Source organism: Chamaea fasciata, unplaced genomic scaffold (assembly GCF_029207755.1).
Source record: "Chamaea fasciata isolate MVZ Bird 193981 ecotype frontalis unplaced genomic scaffold, bChaFas1.0.hap1 SCAF_3, whole genome shotgun sequence".
Lineage (NCBI taxonomy): Eukaryota > Metazoa > Chordata > Aves > Passeriformes > Sylviidae > Chamaea > Chamaea fasciata.
Window position 1 is genome coordinate 68692785 of NW_027094088.1, and position 20010 is coordinate 68712794.

At 37.0% G+C, this 20010-nt stretch overlaps 1 protein-coding gene across 2 annotated transcripts in view; it reads left to right on the forward strand.

Moving 5' to 3' along the window:
• WASF1 (WASP family member 1) overlaps positions 1–20010 on the forward strand; it is an 85834-nt gene that overhangs the window by 51494 nt on the left and 14330 nt on the right. For both annotated transcript variants that reach the window (XM_066179424.1, XM_066179425.1), the window contains exons 2-3: positions 6098–6258; positions 16612–16746. In XM_066179424.1, the coding sequence (XP_066035521.1) occupies positions 6126–6258; positions 16612–16746 (268 nt within the window). In that variant the 5' untranslated portion in view covers positions 6098–6125. The remainder of the gene's footprint in view (positions 1–6097; positions 6259–16611; positions 16747–20010) is intronic.

Here is a 20010-nt window from a genome sequence, read left to right on the forward strand (position 1 = left end):
ATTAGTGTCCAGTTGTGTGTGCAGGTGTGCATACAGGCATGGGGGAGAGACTCTAGTCTTGTGATACACATCTGAGAGAAAATTGGCTGGATGGTAGTAGCTGAAAAATCATTTTTTAACACTGTAATTATGCCTTAGAGATTGAGTAGAACTCAAGTCCTACTCGTATTTGTGACTGTGCTCTCTTTTCTGCTTATCTGATGTGACAGATGTGCTGAGATGATTACAGATTGTTCTACAGGAGGAAAATACTAATTGCCACAGACAATTAATACAATGCAGTAGTCAGTCAATAATAAACACAGAATAAATGTTACAAATTAATTTTAAATATATTTTATAGTTATATCAGGTAGGTTGTTTTCACAGTCTGTTAATTACTGTCTTGCTAATCAAATGCTTCCTTATACAATGTTATTGAGCTAGAGGCTTCAGTGATGCATTGACATATTAATCTATCCCTGAATAATCTTACCTTCAGTTCAGCAACAGAATATTTGGAGAACATTTTGGGAGACTGCTGTTGTTATTACTTGGGGAACAGTATTTTTTATATTTGTGACTACAAATGAAATATTAAATATTTTTGTAGTGACTCTGTGGTTTAATTAAAATAGAAATTATTAACTTCCATTCTATGCCCTCTATAGGCATTGCTCCTTAGGTTGACCAAACTCTTGTGACCAGTGACAGGACTTGAGGAAACAGTGTGAAACTGAGTCAGGGGAGGTTTAATTTGGATATCAGGAAAAGGTTCTTCACCCAAAGCATGTTTGGGCACTGGAACAGGCTCCCTAGGAAAGTGGTCACAGCAGCAAGCCTGTCTGATTTCAAGAGGTGTTTGGACAACACTCTCAGGCACAAGGTGTGATTCTTGGAGTGTCCTGTGCAGGGCCAGGAGTTGGACTTGATGGTCGTGATGGATTTCTTCTAGCTCAGGATATTCTGTGATTCTGTAAGTGTGTAAGAACTTTTTTGAATAGGCAATCTAGTATCGGAGGTCTTAAGATGCAAATAATTTGTTTTATGCTCGTTCTTGAAGAGCAGTGATGTCAACATCACATTCCAGTAATATATTCCACATTTATTTCACCTTTTTTTTTTAGTTACAGTAAAGTCTTTTCCTAGTTATTTGGAGTTAGAAAAAATCTTTGAAAGTGAGTTGCAGAAGACTGAGATTTGAGGGAAAGGTTCCAAGGACAAGGTTTTCCATTCTGTGCCATGGTTCACAACAAAAAGAATTTCAAAACTGTAATTTTAACACATTTCTGTTGAATTGCCTATTTAAGATGTCAATTGTCATATTGTCAGTTCCGCTATGTATCCTTTAAGGGATGTTAATTGCCTTTAGAGTTTTAAAATTGTTATGTTGACTCAGCAGGAGGTGGTTGTGGCCTACTTTGTTGAAGGACACCACACTATAGGTGTCCGTTTCTTTTTCAACTTGTACCTGATCTTGATCTTGCAGTGAGATCTGCAGAAAAAGGAGGAGCACAAATTCTTTGCACATTTGCCTTTCATAGTAGAGATGTGCATTATAAGAACATCATCTTTGGATTTTCCACAACTGGTATGAAATATGATGTCTTGTAATATAATTTAAAAAATTTAATGAACTTGGTTTTTTAAGTTATGCAGTTCTGATTTTACCAGATTTGTTAACATGTTTAAGGTTTTTTTATTAGCTTGTATATAGCGTAGATGCAGTTAGTACACAGTTATGTAAGCAAATATAAAAACTATTATATATTCTATTTGAGTTTCCTAGAGTGGGTGGGGAAAGTGTTAAATTGATTGTTGCATTTGAAACTGTGGTCTGTTCTGCCAGCAGCTGGAATGTGATCAATTAAATGGGGCATATGAAAGGCATTGCTGTTGCACATTGTTAAAGGAAAATCACTAGTAGTAGTGTAATACTGAGGTCTAAAGATATACTCTAGAAATAGCTGGAAATAAATTTGACTCCATCAAAGCAAGGGCATTCAGTGCTGGATTATTAGCATGTTATAGAAAAAATAATAGATTAATATCTTTCATTAATGCTAAGAAAACAATGGCAATTTTAGTAAGGATGAAATGTAATCTAATCAGAAGTAAACTTTGATAAAAAAAACCATGTGATCATAAAATTTCATTAGTTTTCTGAAAATGAAACTGACGTGTAATTTAATTTCTAGTTAAACCGTTGGGCAGGTTTCCCCGTCTTATTGTTGTGCTTTCATTCCTACTTGTCTTACTGTACTCGTTAGAAAACCTAAATCATTACTGTGACCACTGACATCTCAGATTTTTCACAAGCTTCTAGTAAATCACGTAACATTTCTCCCCACATCTTTCAATTCTGAAATATTTCTACGGGAGGATGTTAAAGGGAAGGTAGTTGCTTGTTTCTGACCCCAGTGCTCCCCCAGGGCCTTCTCTGAGCACCAGCAGCCGGGGACACTGTGCTGCTCAGAGCCAGGGGCTGTGGGTGTGGGGGGCAGGTGCCCTGAGAGCAGGTTTCTGAGCTGCTGCCAGCAGTGCTTGAGAGCTGTGAGACAGGAAAGACCCTCACTCACACCCTAAGACCCCTAATAGCTGAAGAGGACTGTGCAACACACTCAACAACTTGCTTTTTTGATAAGAAGTGTGGTCGAATCTCATTAAGGCTGTTCTGAAAATATTTTAATTAGCTCTCTTTAGTGCTGTTGTTTTGCTAGTTTTTTAAGTAATAGGAACTAATTGAAAAGCTACTCGAACATTTTACCTAATGCCTGAAAAATCACACACGAAAGCATGGCAGCTTAACAAAAACATTAGGCAGGCGTTATGTACACACAGTTGTATTCTTTACTCATACTCGAGGCATTTGTGGGGGGGATGAGTTTGTGCCAGCCATTGTGCAACTGAAGTAGCAAAGGGTTTTGCAAAGAAGATTAGAGTTGGCTTCTCAAGTGGATTCAGAGTGCTTTAAAGGATGTATAAGATGGGGCAGAAGAGTTTTCAATAGTGGCTCTCCAAAAGACATTGGCATCTCTTTGTAAAGAGGAGTTTCATTTTAAGATCACTATGGAGTAAAGTACTTGCAGTTAACCGAGTGTAAACTAGTGCTGCTTCACTTCAGAAGAGCTGCCTCCAAAGATTTGCATGGAATTGCTGGGGAGAGGAGGTAGTTGTGTCTGAACCCCTTGCCTTCCTGGGTTCTGAGCTGGGAAGCAGCAGAGCTGAGGGGAGGGAGACCTGTGTGACAGGAGGAGAGCTGTAAACCTCTGAGGAGGTGTCGTGTAACCTCAACCGAGGGATCCTCTTATGCACTGACAAGCTGCTTCTCTCTTCTGCCTGGCTGGGGTTATGAATACTTTCCAGGGCTTACTTGGGAGTGACATGGTGACAGGATTTCATTTCAAAGGAGTGAATTTTTCTTTTGCTGCCCCAGTGTCTTGGGTAATGTATGGTGTGGGAGCTGGGGCCAGGGCGGGCAGGGAGGGTGTGTGTATTTTTTTTTGCGTTTTGCCTAAAGGATATAATAGATTGTAACGATGTCTTTTTTGTATTTTCCTCTACCACAGCTCTAAAGCTACATTATAAACATAGCAATTTCAGAAATTTTCAGTTATCTTGTTATGAACTACGTTAGGAAGAACATCTTTTATAGGAGTGAAGAAATTGTGTGAGTACAGTAAAGTTCCGTTTGCTGTTGCACACCTGTTACTCCCTGTGTTGGGGTCACTAGTTACAGTTGGGAAGGAATCATCAAGACCTTCCAGTGGTTGCAACAAACTGCAAAGAATATGAGGTCCGTAGTGGACAAATCACCAGCAGGTACTTTTGTTGTATAGAGCATCTTGTGGCAATTAGTTCCAGAATTTATTAAACATTGTGTGAAATGCCTTTTCCTTTGTTTAAAGCATGTTTAAGTGGTATTTTCCTTTGTTGCCTCCCTTGTTTTGTTTCTGTGGGATTCTGGTCAATATCTTCTCTTCAGGCTTTGCATAGCTTCCAAACATTAGGCATATTTTTGAAGGTGTCAGTTATATCTTCTGTTGTTTGTTTCCCTTACAAGTTTATTCCTGTTTGAAAACTACACCTTTTAGCATACTTACTGCTTCTACTGCTACCTTTTCTTGTTACACTGTGTGTGTAGGACAGCCACAACAGCATGATTCAGATATTAGAAAATGTTGAAAGTGTGAAATTTTTCGGTGAAAATGTTTATTTACATACTTGTTTGAACCATCTTTAAAAGACTTGTGTACTTGGTATTTATGCAACTCTATCATTAAAGCAGTAACCAAGAAAGGGCTCAACTTTGTAATTAATATTTAATTGCTTCTGTAGAACATTGCTCACATATCTTTTGTTGTGTTTCTTTGACAGGGACAGAATAGTTCCTTTATTTTCTGTTGGGGAACCATGATAACGAACCTGTAGTAAAGTGTTCGTGAACATTTTTTCTTTGCTTCGATCTGAGACAGTGTTCAGATTTGCATTTTTTATTTTATTTAGTTTGTGTGTAAAGTCTAGCTTTTCAGTGCTTAGGTACTTGGTGACTAGAAAGATTTGGGATATTTCTAGAAAATAAAAATAAGTTAAAAGCATAGAATATTTTTGATTGTTCTGTCAAGAAAATAAGGGTGGTAGATGTGATGTTAAAATGCAATGAACAAGATGCAGTTAGATCCTGGAAACACAGAGGTGTTTCTCAGGTCTACTTAAGGATCCCACCTGGGTCCCTCAGCTGTGAGCCCTGGCGTCAGTGAAAGAGTATACTCCCAGGAAATGAGGCAAGGAGAAATCTAAGCAGTCTGCGAGGTGAAAGTACTCCTTTACAGTCACCTTTGCCTCTTCTAATTCACTGTCCCATTCTAGGTCAGCAAAATTTCAGCTATTTCACCTATTATGCAAAAAAACCCTCTCAGTTTTGACCAAGTAAGGATAACAGTGGCTAAATATATACTGTAGGGAAAATACATTCTGTGGCTCAACACAAAGCCCTGGCTGCATATTACGAACATTTTGGGGTAAAACTTCTAAGCAGAGGACAGATGAAACAGGTAGGCTGGATGGTTGAGGAACTAGGACTGCATATGGGTTGCATTGGAAAAAACCTGTTTTCTTTTCAGTCTGGAGGCAATGTAATCTCTTCTGCAGTGGGAAGGGAGAACAAATTATACCAACACTAAATGTAACCATTCTCTGTATATCAAGTGGAAGTCTTGTCAGAGTGTTACATGACAAATGATGGAAAAATACAGAATTTTAGGGAATCAACTTTTTGTGAAGGAGAATTTTAGTAGATGGGTCTTAATAAATGAGGGATGTAACTTGGCCTCTGGGAAACTCCTTCTAATCAGTGTCATGGGTGCAGAAAGTTACCAGCCTGTATTCACACCCTGAGACAATTCTAATGCTGTCTGTAGAACCAGGAAAGACTCTTACTGTATTTACCATTTGGATCTGAAAAGTGTGAAGGGATAGGGTTTTGGAGTCCTGGAGGACATTGCACTACAAGTCTACTGTGGAGACTTTCATATTTGGAAGATACATTGTTAGCGGAATTAATTGTCAGTAGCAGTGTAGGGGGAAGGACGACATCTCTTTTCTTACCTTGACTATATATGATTTAGAAGTGATGTTCAGATTAGAAGGGTGACTCCTGCTGGTAGCATGACATAATGAATGAATCATATCTACCCTTCGACTGTAATTGACAATAACTAGTTCGACTTTGACCTCATAATAAGAGGACTTTTTGTTGGACTTTGCTTGCCTCGAATAAGGAAGTAGTCCATCAAGAACACAATCTTTCCGTAATAGTTTTGTACTGCAGAGATTTTCCTGTATTTTTTAGGGGGTGGGGGGTTTAGGAAAAATCAGCTGTAAAAAATTGTCACTTCACTGGCATCTGAATCAGGTAAAGATTTAAAGAGAGAGAATGGAATAATCTTCCTTTTGGGCATAGAAGAAAATATTTAGATACTCACAGAGCAATGAATTCCATCAGTACTATGGAGCTATTTTTACCTGCTAGGATTAGTCAATTTAACTTCAGACACAATCTGAATTTTAAATATTTACAATCAAAATTATAACAGTACTGTGTCTATTCTCTTTGCAGGTTTGCTGGTCCTCTGATACATTTCAGAATGCCGCTGGTAAAAAGGAACATAGACCCCAGGCACTTGTGCCACACGGCTCTACCCCGAGGTATCAAGAATGAATTGGAATGTGTCACCAATATCTCCTTAGCAAATATAATCAGACAACTGAGTAGCCTAAGTAAGTACATTGTCTTAATAGCTGTATTTAGAACTAATATATTTTACAGTCTCAGTGTTTGAAGTATGAACATCTTTTCAGATTCTCAGTAGAAAATTGTCACTGGGTCTGGAATGTAGAGCTTTTGTGCATAGTGTCTTGCGTGGATGTCTCTGAAAGAAAACTAGAACCTTTTCTAGCAGCACATCTTAAAATGCTTCATCCATTCATTTCTGTTACCAGAATATGACAGGAAAAGATAAGCTGGTAATAAATGAAGTCAAAAATTGCTAACTTTAGAGCAATTCTTGAGTAGGAAATATTACTTAATGAGAAATATATCACTAGTTGCTTAATTCTTTCAGCTTAAACCCTTGGTCATGTTGTGGTCATTCAGGAAAAAAGAGCTTTTACCTTTTGAAATAGTAAACCCAGAAATGTAATTATTATATGGTATTTAAAATAGTTAAAGATTTTTCTTCCTTCTTCTCTGTCAACAATTGTACCCTTGGTGCACTTGAGAGGAGTGAATGCTTCTCAAGTTCTGAAACTCTGAAGGAATTTTGCTGAAAAGGCTTTTCTCTGACTTGTTTTTTCTTCAAGTTACAGCAACTTAATAAGTTGTCAGATGAACCAGCATGATCACATTTTGAATTCCCAATAGTACAAGTGCTTTTTAACCACTAGGACATTATTAAAACTGCCAACACGTTAAATATTTAAATATGCATGTATATATATCTACAATGTGAAAAGTCTTTCAGCTCCATGATTTTCTCAGTCACAGGTGATGTAGCCTAATTTGTTGATTAGATTGGTTTAATTATTGGTTTGATGATATGCTGTATGGTGAGTCTGTTGTGGCAGCCTTTCAAAGCTGTTAGGGTGCCATTAGGTGGAAGACTTAATTGAGGACACTGAATTATGGAATTGAGACAGGAATGCTTGCAGCACATAAATATGAACATTATTAATATAGCTGCAGCAACAAAGGAAAATAACTATTTGAATACTTTTTAGCAAACCAAGAGCATATCATATCAGGATGCAGTATATGATCACCATCTGTGGTATTGCTTGATTCTGCCAAAAGCCCTTTCCAGACTAGCTGCTCATGTACTAGCCTCCCCTTCCAAGTCACTCTTATTAATGTTGTATTACTTTATTTTAGTTTGCTTGTTTTAAAAATTCTTACTTGATTATAAGCTTCATCTGGGGAAATTTGCTCTTGTAAGTGGCATGCCAAGTATCTATTTTGGCATTTTCATTTGGAAATATTATTTGACCCTAAAAAATGGAACAGTAACTTCTAACTCAACATCATGGGTCCCAGATTGACCTATTGAGATTCAGCTGCCTTTGCTATGTTTTCTTGGTATACAGAGCTTATATCTGTTGTTGTATGTACTGCTGCTTATGAGAAGATCATGATGAAGCAATATTAGAAGAGAAAGAACTCTATTAAGGAAGAAAAAAAAATTAAGAATATAGATTGAATGCTCGCACATTTGTTACGTGGTTTGCCTAACGCATAGCACAGGGGAACACTTGCAAGGGAAAATAACTATAACTGTGTGTACCTCCTCTTTGTAAAAGCAGTGTGGGTCTTCCCTAAAACACGCATTCATGTGTATATACCAAGTTTTTATCTGATACTGTGTATGTTTTCAACAAAAAAACCCAACTTTTTTTTTCCTACAATTAAAATAGAACATGTTTTGCAAAACAGTCCACATTTCTCAGCAGTGCTAAGGACTGTTCTTTAAAAATGAGGATCATGTTACAAAGGTTTGGGTACTTGTGAAAGTATTTTGTTCCAGGATTCTTTTAGCTTTTCTGCCTGTTTATGCTAGGAGCAATACGAATTCAAAAATATTTAGGAGTTCTGAAATAGGAATTTTGTGTCTCATGCTTAAACCTGAATAACCAGTCTTCACTTGGTGTGTCACTGTTAGGGATGTACAGCAGGGTCTGCTGACATGCAGATAAATTTTAGTAGTTGCCTGTGAGTCACAGCCAGCAGGCATGGTTTTGCAGCAGTCCCCTGGCAACCAGCTTCTCTGCAGTCCTTCCCTTTTTGTTTTCCATGGATAATGTGTGTGTTTGAGAATCAACCTTTAAGTTGTAGATGAAATGAGGCTTTACTCTGAGGGTGGAAACCTTGAGCTCTGTTACGGTTTCATTTCCTTTAAACTAAAGCTGCTTTTGCTTTTGCTGGTAAAGTTATTCATATTTAAATGAATGGTCTTTGACCTGTTTAGCAATCAGTCATCTCTGCCTCTAAGATTTTTCATTTACTAACCCTCAAAGAGAGGATCAATCTTCTACCGTTATGGTCATGATTCTCATGACCAGGCAGTCTTAACTTTTCTTCTGACATGATATGGAGAAAGGGTGCTGTCAGGGAATTAGATCCTCCAGTACTCTAAAAAATACCCGAAGTCATTATTGCGGAAAAAAAGAGTTTTGTCATGTAAGTCATTGGATCTCCATTCTTGGAGATATTAACAACTCAACTGGATTAGTCAAGCAGCTGGATCTAATTGGATCTGCTTTGCACAGGGTGTTGGACTAGATGACTTCTGGAGGCCTTTTAACCTGAACAGGATTGTGTTTCTATGATCTTGGATACTACATTTAAATTGGATATACAAACAGAAGCAATACCTATGAAATGACAGGTATTCTGTTTTCCTATGTTTCAGTATAAAATTGAAAGAGCTTTACATCACTATGTCAGTAATATCTACCATTAGTCTCCATGAAAATTATCAAACCTTTCATAGCTTATTTGATGTGCTGCTTCTAATTGTTCAATTTGAGAAAATTTTTGACCTTTAAAAGAAGTAGAGATGAGAGGATGAAATATTTATTTCTGCTTTGAGTGATAGTCCTTGCCTTTATCCCTGGAGCATGAAAACATGTCAGTCTGTCTCGATGCAACGTACAAAATTGCCAGTAAGTAATTTTTTTTCCCCAGTCTATTCCCAGTCTTCTCTTACTTCATAAAAGGATCTGTTTTCTGACAGCTTTTCTTAGCACTGTGGCAGAACAGAAACTCTCTGGACAGCAGCAACAGCTGTCTTCGTTTCCTAGCCATTCTTCCCTGTATTTCTTTCTTTCTAACAATATCTGCTTTGAGGAAGTGCTTACCTAATATTTGCAGCAATATTGCACATACATTAGTACTCCAGTTCTCTATACATTGGTGTATGTCAGGCCCTAACATTCCCGCATACATGAAACAACTGAGAGCGTTGTGCAGCTGTGCCATTGTTAGAAGGGGGATAAATACTTCTCTTGTGTGAATGTAGCCTCATCATTTTGTTCACTGCTATTGACCAATCTTGTTTTTCCTTTTATTCAGCTGTTCCATGGACACAGAATCTCAGTGCCACATAAGAAACCTAACTGATGGGATTTGTTCTCAGCCCCTGTCTCTGACATCTCCATCTAGGGAGGAGAACATTTCTCTTTTTGAGTGTGTGCCTTTAATGAATATTTGTATTGCAGGCATTCAGACTAGCCCTTTTATTCAATCATAGCAAGATGTCATTCCCCATTTTTTCTTTTACCTCTGCATAACCAAAGAGAATGCTGCATAATTCTACTAAGCTGGAGTGCCTTATATGTTAGTGAAAACAACCTTCACTTTACATTGAACCTTTTGTAGCCTTTTCCCTCTTTCTATCTTTTCTGAGCAGCATGTCTATTTTTACCATGTTCTTCTAATTCTTTCTTTTCCTTGCCCCGTATTTGTTAGTTTTCAGGAGTGAAAGCCTGACTTTGGAGCAAATTATTTCTCCTCTTTATTTTTTCTTCTCATACAGGCTTAACCTTTCTTTCTTATTTTTTGCTTACTGTGCCTTCCCCCAAAGCGTTCATCTTGTGAGAGACACTTTTATCTTGTGAGAAACACTTTTTCAGCTCAGGAAAACCTTACAGTTTGTCATGGCTTAAGGTGTTAACATTTAGTACGTGGGAAATATTTCTCCAGAAATACTTAGCTGCAAGGTTTTGGGACTGCAGCTAATTTTTAGAACCAGGCCTCTTGAGCTTGAAGACCATCCTCTCTCTCCACCCTGTGGGGACAACATCTTCAGCACGTGGAAAGGTTCCTGTATGCTGCCTGATTGGAAGTAACGCCCTGCAGATCTACAGCTAGAGCTTCAGTCAGTATTCCAAAAACAGCAGAACCCTTGTGTTGCGTCTTGCCCTGCCCATCCTCCTTCTCTGTGTGTTCAGGAGGACATTAATTGTGAATTTTCTTTATTAGTCATTCTTCTTAATTCATTATTACTACAATTGCCAGGGAACACAAGAGAAAGTGTTCTTGTGCACGAGGGGGAAAGGAAATGGATAGACTTGAAAACTAAAGTCTAACTCAGCTTGAGAGAACCCCGTTCTCTTAAAATCTCCTGTCTGATTTCTTGATGTTGTCTTCGCAGCAGTGGCAATGCAACACTGTTTTGTGTCCATCCCGAATGATAATGAGAGGATGAGCAGGGGGTCAGTAAAGTTTCATTTAAAGCAGAAAAATGTGTTAGCAGAAAAAAGTCCCAACTGTCATTAATTCCTTGCCTACATAAAGCAGTGAATTCAGGTTATGTTAGAAATGAAAGGAAGATCAAGACTTCCCTGTGAAATGATCATTAGCACTGCTACTTTCCACAGAAGTTCAGCTCTCAGCAGTCTCTTTCACAGATTTCTGAATACATAATGGTAATCTCAGCTAGTTTACTTGATAATGTCCTCCGTGGGTGGTAACAAATGATATCTCAGACTTCCATGGCAGAAGATTTTTGAAGGCTGACTTTTTGTTTTTGGACATCAGCAAGAAGCATCAGACCTGCTCTCGATAAAGCCTTTAGCAAAGTTTATTTGATACTTTTCATGCCCTGGTCAGGTTGTCTGATAAACATCTGGTTCAATTTTCCTGGCTAAAGGAATCAGGTTATCTCCTCAGTACTTTGATACTCCTACTATAATCCTTGTGGACTGCCCTCAGACTTTCATAATGAAAGTTCCTAATTAGCATCAGTGCTATGTATTTAGCATGTCATTTTTCAGACATGTCATTGCTCAACGGTAACCAGTGAAGTTCCCAAGGCTCAACCAAGGTTCTTATCTCCAGGTTCAGTCTCCTAGCTTTTAGTCTGTTTCCTAATCACTGATCTTTGAGATTGGAATGATCCTGATTATTTTTAATTTTTTTTTTAAAATTGTCAAACTCATATTTTTAAACTAATAGTATTTTGGGGTTTGTGTATTTAATATATCAACATATTTACTATTTTAATATCAAAAAGTATTAATATTAATTTTAATGACATAACCCTTCATTATACTTTGTACTTAATAATGTCACCACATATTTAATACATTATGTATTGTTGTAATTGAATTCAATGATAAATATGTTGGATTAGAGTTTAGGCTTGTAAATGTTAAATTTGCAAACACACACACCCCCCCCACTGAGCCCCAGAAGTCTGGCGGATCACTTAAGGCTGAGTTAATTAAGATCAATACTTCTGGCAAGATTGAACGATTTGTCTTGTTTTGAATGTCCTGCTTGCTGCATCTTGCATTGGCCTGAGTTTTACCAGTCATCCTCTTGAATTTCAAAAAATGATGCTGGTTTATGGAACTGAGTACTGTGTGTGGTCAATGTGTTTATCCAGGTAATTACATCAAATTCAGACCATCCTTCACAAAGGCTGCCAATGCCATAACTGATCTGCTGCTTCGGGTTGGGATGCAATTGAAGAGTTTGGATTTATTTTTCTTTAACAATGCAGAAGGATAGTAAAGAAGTGACTTCTTCCCCAAGTCCTGCTTCAGGACTCATGTCCTACTCTTTGTCTGAGAGCCTGTAACTAAATCTGTCAGTAACTGATCTAGTGTTGCAAAATGATTAATTTAAATGGCCTTTCCTTAGGGTTTGCCAACAGATACAGCATTGAGAATGCCAGAGTTCAGGTGGATTTAAGGACTGGAGTTTTGAGAGGACCGCTAGTGTATGCCCCAATCCTTGGTGTGGTTCTAAGAATTTGAACAACACAATAATAAAGTCTTTGAAGACATTTCTTTGTCATGCTTTATTTAATTAGGGTGAAATACTGTCCAGAAGCTGATGTGGAGGTTGTGGTTGACTTCAGTTCATCTGACAAGAACCCAATCCCTCAGAACAAGAAAAAAAAATTCTTTTACCTTAGTGTGTCTTCATTTTAGTGTGTTGGATAATTAGCAATTATTCATTTGTGGATAGAAGCCAGGGAGGCTGGACAAATGGTTAAGAAATTATTGGGGGGGGGGGGGGGGGGATTAGGAGATAAATTAGAAGGAACATTTGATGAAAGCAGAACACTGTAAAACTGATCAGTAATTTTTTTTACATTTTATAAAACATTGTATACTTATTGCCATGGTAATGAATGGAAATGGAATGGTTGATACATGTTTTGGTGGTTTTAATTAAAAAAAAATGAGGAAGGCAGTTACAGAGTTAATTTTTGCTCTATTTTCTGTAAGTAGCTACTAGCTACTGTTCAGTTTTCAGCTCATAGCTCTGTTTTAAAAGTCAAAAAGATAATTGTTAAAAAAAAGTCAAAGTATGTGCATGTTATTGAGGGGAGGAAGGAGAGAACATTGTTTCCCAGACATTTTATTTGTCTGTCAGAAAAAAGGATACTGACTGACACCAGAGAGAGCTGCATTCCTGTATCCCTTTCTTACTGAAGGTTTAATTGTCATCAGAGCTCTTTGATAGATGAGGAAAAATTATGGAAAGAATAATTAGGTGAATAAGAAATTCCTTAATTAAAACTAAACAATAATGTAGCCTCTTACTTGAATTTTTTAAAGTGCTCTGTTAATAAAAATAAATGCCAAGCAGGTTTTGCAAATACAGTAAAATAAGCTTTTCACAGATTTTGAATTAATTTAATTGCAGAAGTCTGTGTTGTCATTTAATTTAGTAGGCAAACAAGACCACTGATCTTTCTGATCTGGTATTATGTATCCAACTGTGAGCAGGTTCCTAAGGTGTTAATATTTTAATTGTCATAGTGAACTGTAATTCTCTTTATTGTACTCTGTGAAGCAAGAGTAGAGTTTTTTAGCGGGCCCATAATATTGTAAATTTTCTGAAGTGTTAATACTTTATAATATTCATTGTGTATAATGGAATTAATTTTGCATTCTTACTCTTCTGACATATTACCTATAAATTATGTGGAGTGTTTACTAACGTGCTTTTTTCTCACACTTTCTTGTACTTATTTGTGTTTGTGACGCTTTGTTCAGTATTATCACCTGTAATTGTGTGCTTTGTAATCCATTCAAAACTGAAGATGGATTCCTATAGAATACACAGAGATGGTAACACCAATGCCGGATTATGCGTGTTATGTATGTATTTGTACACTCACATATAGTGTTCTTTGGAATGATAGTTGTACAGTTCACACAAAGCTAACATTTTGCTTTGCTAGAGGAAGCACTTGGTTAAATATACCTCTGGCTAAATAAAGAGACCACCAGCACACAGGTAGGTGGAGACATCGTGGTTGGCATACCACTTCAAACATGACGGGTTGTTTTTAATATATTTCCCATCTGAGGATTAGTGTTCATAAGCATAGGTAAATTATTCCTTGCAGTATGTTTGTGGCTGTATGCAACGTAATGAAAAGATTTCCAAGACAGATTATTTGCAATTGGAGCTCATTAATGAGGTAGATTGATTTTGAGCTTGATGAAATGATACAGATAAAAATTTAGCCTCAATACACCTATAAAAGGGAAGTTACTGGATTTTAAAGCCCTGCTCCTAAACTAATTTTTGATTCTATACATGAAATTTTATATTTAATTTTAATTTTGGTTTGTATGTCTCTGAATGTTATGTGAGTTACCTAATTTAAATTAATATTTCTGATTATATTGTCTGAAATGCATTAAATTTTTAGTATCTGTGTATTAAAACTTCAACAATCTTGTTCTTAATGGATCGCATTTTTAAGTAATTTCACTTGCTTCAGGAACAGGTTAAAGAACATAAACTTTTCAGAGTTTTAAGACATATATTAGAAAGTCTTATGTTAGGTGAGTTTCCAGGTGAGAAGACTTTTACTAACTTTCCATCTGTGTTTTTCTGTGGACTTGTGCTACGAGACAAAGATTCTCAGAATGAGAGTGCCTTTGATCTGCTTCTCACTGTGGCTATTAGCAGTTGCTCCAAGAGTGAAAGCACTAGGGTGTAGGATATTCCTACTAATCTCCCTGCTTCCAGCACTTTTCAGCCTGGAAGCCTCTCCAACCATCTGAGGTTTGTCTGTATTTCCTAATGCTCAGTGTGTTTCTTTTTCATGACTTTGTATCATGGGCAAACTTTAATTGCAGTTTTTTTCAAGTAATTTACACATATCTTAAATAACATGGATCCCAGCATAGAAACTCAGTAAAACTCACCTTTCTCTACTGTGAAGACTGATGATTTACTCCTATGCCCTGTTTTCTACCTTTTGAGGAATTATTTATCTGTGCCATTTCTTTTGTATGCCCCATCTGTTAAGTTTTCCTCAAACTGTTTGATTAAGGACTTTCTAAACTCTCTTGGAAATCTCAGTAGATCATAGCTCTCTATCTATGTGCTTCTAAACCATTCAGAGATATCTCTTTACAAAAGCTGTGCTGCTTCTTCTGTCATGAGTCACACAGATGTCTGCTAATTTAGTTCTTCATAGTGATCTACACTAATTTGTATGGATGTCAGGCTTATGGGTCTGTAGCTCTCAAGATCTCAAGATGTTCTATGAAAAGAATTTTGATCCTTGTTGTTGCGTGTTTCAGTGTGTATAAGGAGATTTTCAATTGTTCCTAAAATTTGCTGATCATTTTGTTGATTAGGTTTTGCAATTTTTATGTAGTCCCTTCAGTTTCTTTGAGCTTCCCATAAAGAGTTCTGGCATCAGGGTCTCTCCAGTTCCCTTCAGTGGACACCAGTGAAAGTGTTAAATTAGCTTGTCCGCAGGAGTCTTGTCTTCTCTGTAGTCCTTCATATTTTCATTGCCAGTCAACTCTGCAGACTCCCTGGCAGGCTTTCTTATTCCTCTTGTCTTTGAAAGAATATTTATTATTAGTTTGCTAGTTGTTCCTCTTCTATTTTCTTCTTCTGTACATTTCTTCTGATATCCTCTTTTATATTCTGTTGTTTATAGTCATGCTGGTTTTCTATTGCTGTTACCTAAGTCTTAATAAATGGTATGTGCTGGCCTTGTGCTTACTACACAGCATCTTAAAGTAGTTTCCACAGTACCTGTAGGGATTTAATTTTTGTTCTTTTGATGTGTTTATATAAAAATGTTCTTGTTTTTATGTATACTTCCAGATGTATTGCTCACCAAAGGCAGAATTTCCACAGCTATCCTTTCCTTTTATACTTGGCAGAACTTGAGTGCAAAGCAGGTAGTTAGAAATTTGTGAGATTTATACTTCCAAAACCAACGTAAGTGCACAAACAGTACATGAATTACATATGCACAGTATCATAGAAGGTTTTGAAAGCTATCACATTGTATTTCACAAGTGTGGCTACACATTCTGCTGTGTAATCTGGTGGGGTTTTTCCAGTGACATTGGCAGACTACTCAAATGGAGTCTTGAGAGCATTAGAAGCAGTATGTGGAGTATTCTGTAGAAGAGAAACTCATTACTCATCCTTTATCATAATATTTGAATCTCCTGCTCTTTTGTGCTAAAAGTATGATGTCCATTGATGTGAACAAAGGAGGGGTTTTTTTGGTTGTTTGGGTTTTTTTACTTCAGTGTAAATGGGTCAGTTACTAGAATTTTGATCCTTCAAAGTAGGATTTATTATTTTAGTGTGTATTTTTGAATAGGCTGGTTCTAATTTACTTAGATGTGAATATATCATCTTGGGGTTTTTTTTGTAAAGTTCTCTGTACAGCAGGAGTGGAAGCTGTACTTCATTTTGAGAATTTACCTCGTGTTGAGGTGAATTTAAAGATTAGTTATCGCTCAGACAGGAGCAGCTTCAGATGCTGGAAGTTGTCCTTTTGGGAATATCCAAGAAACTGTGCAGTCTAGTTCCATGCATGTCAGCATAGTTAAATCATTTTATAGCAGCTGAATATCTGTCCTGTAATGTATTAAATAATTTAATTTCTGATAAATAAGTTGCATAATAAGTATTTAACTTCTATTTGCTTTTCTAAAGGACTCTGAATGGGCTCAGTAAGTACAGGTTGTTACAAGTGATACTCATGCATCTTAGAATTACTTAAAACAATAAGAAATCATTTGCCTGTCTTGTGGTATGCTTGATGCTTTTTCTCCCCCATGTTTCAGGTAAATATGCTGAAGATATATTTGGTGAACTTTTCAACGAAGCACACAGTTTCTCCTTTAGAGTCAACTCCTTACAAGAACGTGTAGATCGCTTATCTGTCAGTGTTACACAACTCGATCCAAAGGAAGAGGAATGTAAGTTACCTCCTGCGGGGAGGATTTCTTATTTTGTCACTCTGGCAGCACTGATAGGTGAAATGGAAATAATAGTTTAATAGTTTAAATCATATTTATAAGAACACAGAGCAAAGCATCTTAAGAAAGGTCCATTTCTATTTCTGATACAGGCTATAAAAGCATAGCCTTGAGCAGCTTTCTGAGCTCAGCATGGTTACTGAATGATACTAAGGAATTTACATTGAAATGGCTACAGGAGTATCTGTCACTTCAGTAGTGTTATGTATTTGGAATATTAATAATACTATGTACCATTATGTGAATGCTTGGAGATAAGTCTATACACTTTTTTAAACCTTTCTACTAATTCTCATGGAATGTAAACATTTGTCCAAGTAGGATTTTTGCATTTAACTTGTACCATCTTACTTTCTGTATGATGTTGTAGTTGTATAGCTTCATTTATTGCTGCTGTATAACCTCTTGGATTCTTTCAAAATAACTTTAAATATTGTAAATATTGGGTTAGCACTGAGTAAACAAGTACTCTTGAAAGTCATCAGCTCATGCCTATAAGATAGAATTTGTATGGAATTTTAAAGGATGCCTAGGCTTTGTTTGACCACCTAATGCGTAAAAACTCTTTTGCCTTCTTTGATATCTGTTGATTGCAGGTGGAACTGTGAAAAATCTTGTAACCCCAAACTATTTAGGGTGTTCTGCACTATGTGGTTAAGACCTAGAAAGTAGAGGAATATCCTATCATGAAAAATAACTTCAGATTGCTTGTGGGATCCAAATTTAAACGATAGAAAGCTGTTTCAGTTCTGAATGTCTAGATATAATAGTTGTGTATTATTACATTGTGTGATTACAGTTGTGTATACAGAAAAAATGAGGTGTCAAATCAGGAGAGTGCTCTTCAGGCTGTCTTTGGCTATAGATGTCAAAATTTCAATAGTAGCAAAATTAAGCAAAGGGAAGTTTTGATTCTGTATTTCGTGTGACATTAATTTTAGAACAGGTTTTGAAAGACAGCTGTTCACAGCTAGTAGCAGATTTTCCACAAAATCATGACTTGCCTAGGGGAATTCTTACATTAATGGGATTTTCCAAGTCTCTTGATAACTGAGCATAAATCACTCCCATAAACCTCTTTTTCTAGTTGTTGTGGTTTAACCTGGTAGGCAGTTAAACACCACACATCCACTTGCTCACCCCTGCTCCACAGTGGGAGAAGGGAAATAATTGGGGGAAAAAAAAAAAAAAAGTAAAATTCATGGGTTGAGATAAAGGAATTTTAATAGGACTGAAAAGGAAGGGAAAACATCAATAATATTAGAATATTCAGAACAAGTGACACACAATTGCTCACCACCTGCTGACTGATGCCCAGCCAGTTCCTGAGCAGCAGCCCAGCCCCATTTCCCCCTGGGTTTATATACTGAGCATGACACCATATGGTGTGGAAGGTCTCTTTGGCCAGTTTGGGTCAGCTGTCATGGCTGGGTCTCTTCCCAGCTCCTTGTGTCCCCCCATCCTGCTCACTGGTAGGGTGGAGTTAGAAGCTGAAGAGTCCTTGACCACTCCTCAGCAACAACGAAAACATCAGCGTGTTATCAGCATTATTCTCATCCTAAATCCCAAACACACCACTATGCCAGATGCTAGGAAAAAATGAAATCTCCTCCTGCCCAAACCAGGGCATTTTTGCTATGATTGGATAATGATAAAAAAATCCTTTCCGTGTATGGTAATAAATTGTCAGCAGTTGTAATCTAGTAAAAACTGTAACACTCCAGAGTGTTAATGACATTTCTGCATTTACTCTTGACAGCCTAGTTTTGGTTTAAATCAGAGGGGAATGTATGTTGATATATCATATCTAATATGTTAATCATTCACGTTTCCACAGAATGAAGAGACCATATTAAGCCACTGAGTTTAAGCATCCAGGGATGTTACACAATAGCAAGATGTAAAATTGTACTATCCTAGGTAAAAGGCCTTTGACAAGTTTGGCTCTAGGTTTCAGGACCAAGAATCTGTAACTATATGATGTTAAGGGAATTGCTAGAATAGCTTTAAATAGTGTGTAGTCCCCAATGCACCATACCAACACATTTTCACAGAATTGTGTGTGCTGTAGTGTTTGCTAAACTGTATAGCTAAAGAAAGGAACAGACACTGCAGTTAAGGAAACAGGGCTGGGAATAGGTCTACACAATGAAGTCCAGCGTGGCTCAGGGTGACTTGAACTTGATCCCCTGGATTTGTGTCTTACACCATAGAATAGCAGTGACTGCTTGTACTTCAGAGGAACACATGCAGTCCTCAGTGTCGGGAGCTGTTAAATTACTGGTTTTGGTAACCTAAGAATATCCAGTCCCTGAGCTATACCCATTGCTCCTTATTCACAAGTGTCTGCCTGGAATGAGTTACGAGATGAGGACAAAGGAGATGAGGAGACATTTGATATTCTATTTCCTTAAAAGTTAAGGATCAGGAAACTTTTTTCCTTCAGTATATTGTTTTGGGCTTGACTTTAGAAATCCATAACAAATAGTTTAGGTTTAGTCCTAGTGTGGACTAGAGTAGCTGAAGGATGTTAATGCATGAAGGGGAGGGAAGAGGGGAATATCTGAATTTACCTTTTTTAGCTATCTGTGCAAGAAATAAGCAACTTTCAGTACTTCTACTCAGCTAACAGCATGAATAAAATGGGATATACTTGTGAAATGAGTCTCATCTGCTCTTTGCCAGGAGGCAGTAATAGAAGATTTAATGGGTTCCTTTGGGCCCATGCTATTACACAAGAGAAAGAAATTAAGATTCATTTAAAGCTAAGTGGCATGAACAAAAACAGCCCAAGTTAGATTCACTAAACGAGATGCAGATACTTGACAAGATGTTTCTGGTAGAGACAGAGTGATAAAAAGCTCTGACTTTGTTTGAACAGTCAATGTGTTTTCTCATTTTGAATTATTACAGTATCTCTGTGAAAGAATAAAACCAAGGTTGTATCTTTAGGTGCCTCACTCCTTGTGCACAATTTTTCTGTCATAGAGGGTTGCTATGAACTTGGTTTGGTTTGAATTATTACACTGTTTTCAAATTCTTGATTTCTCAGTATTATTAATTTCATATTTTTAATAGCTTTAAAAAATGCTTTATTCTTTTCATATACGTGTGGGTTTTTCCCCTTAGAAGATACCAAACTTGTATGCAGACAAAAAGAAATTCTCTGCTTTCCATCAGCAAACTCAGCTTTATTTCAATTAT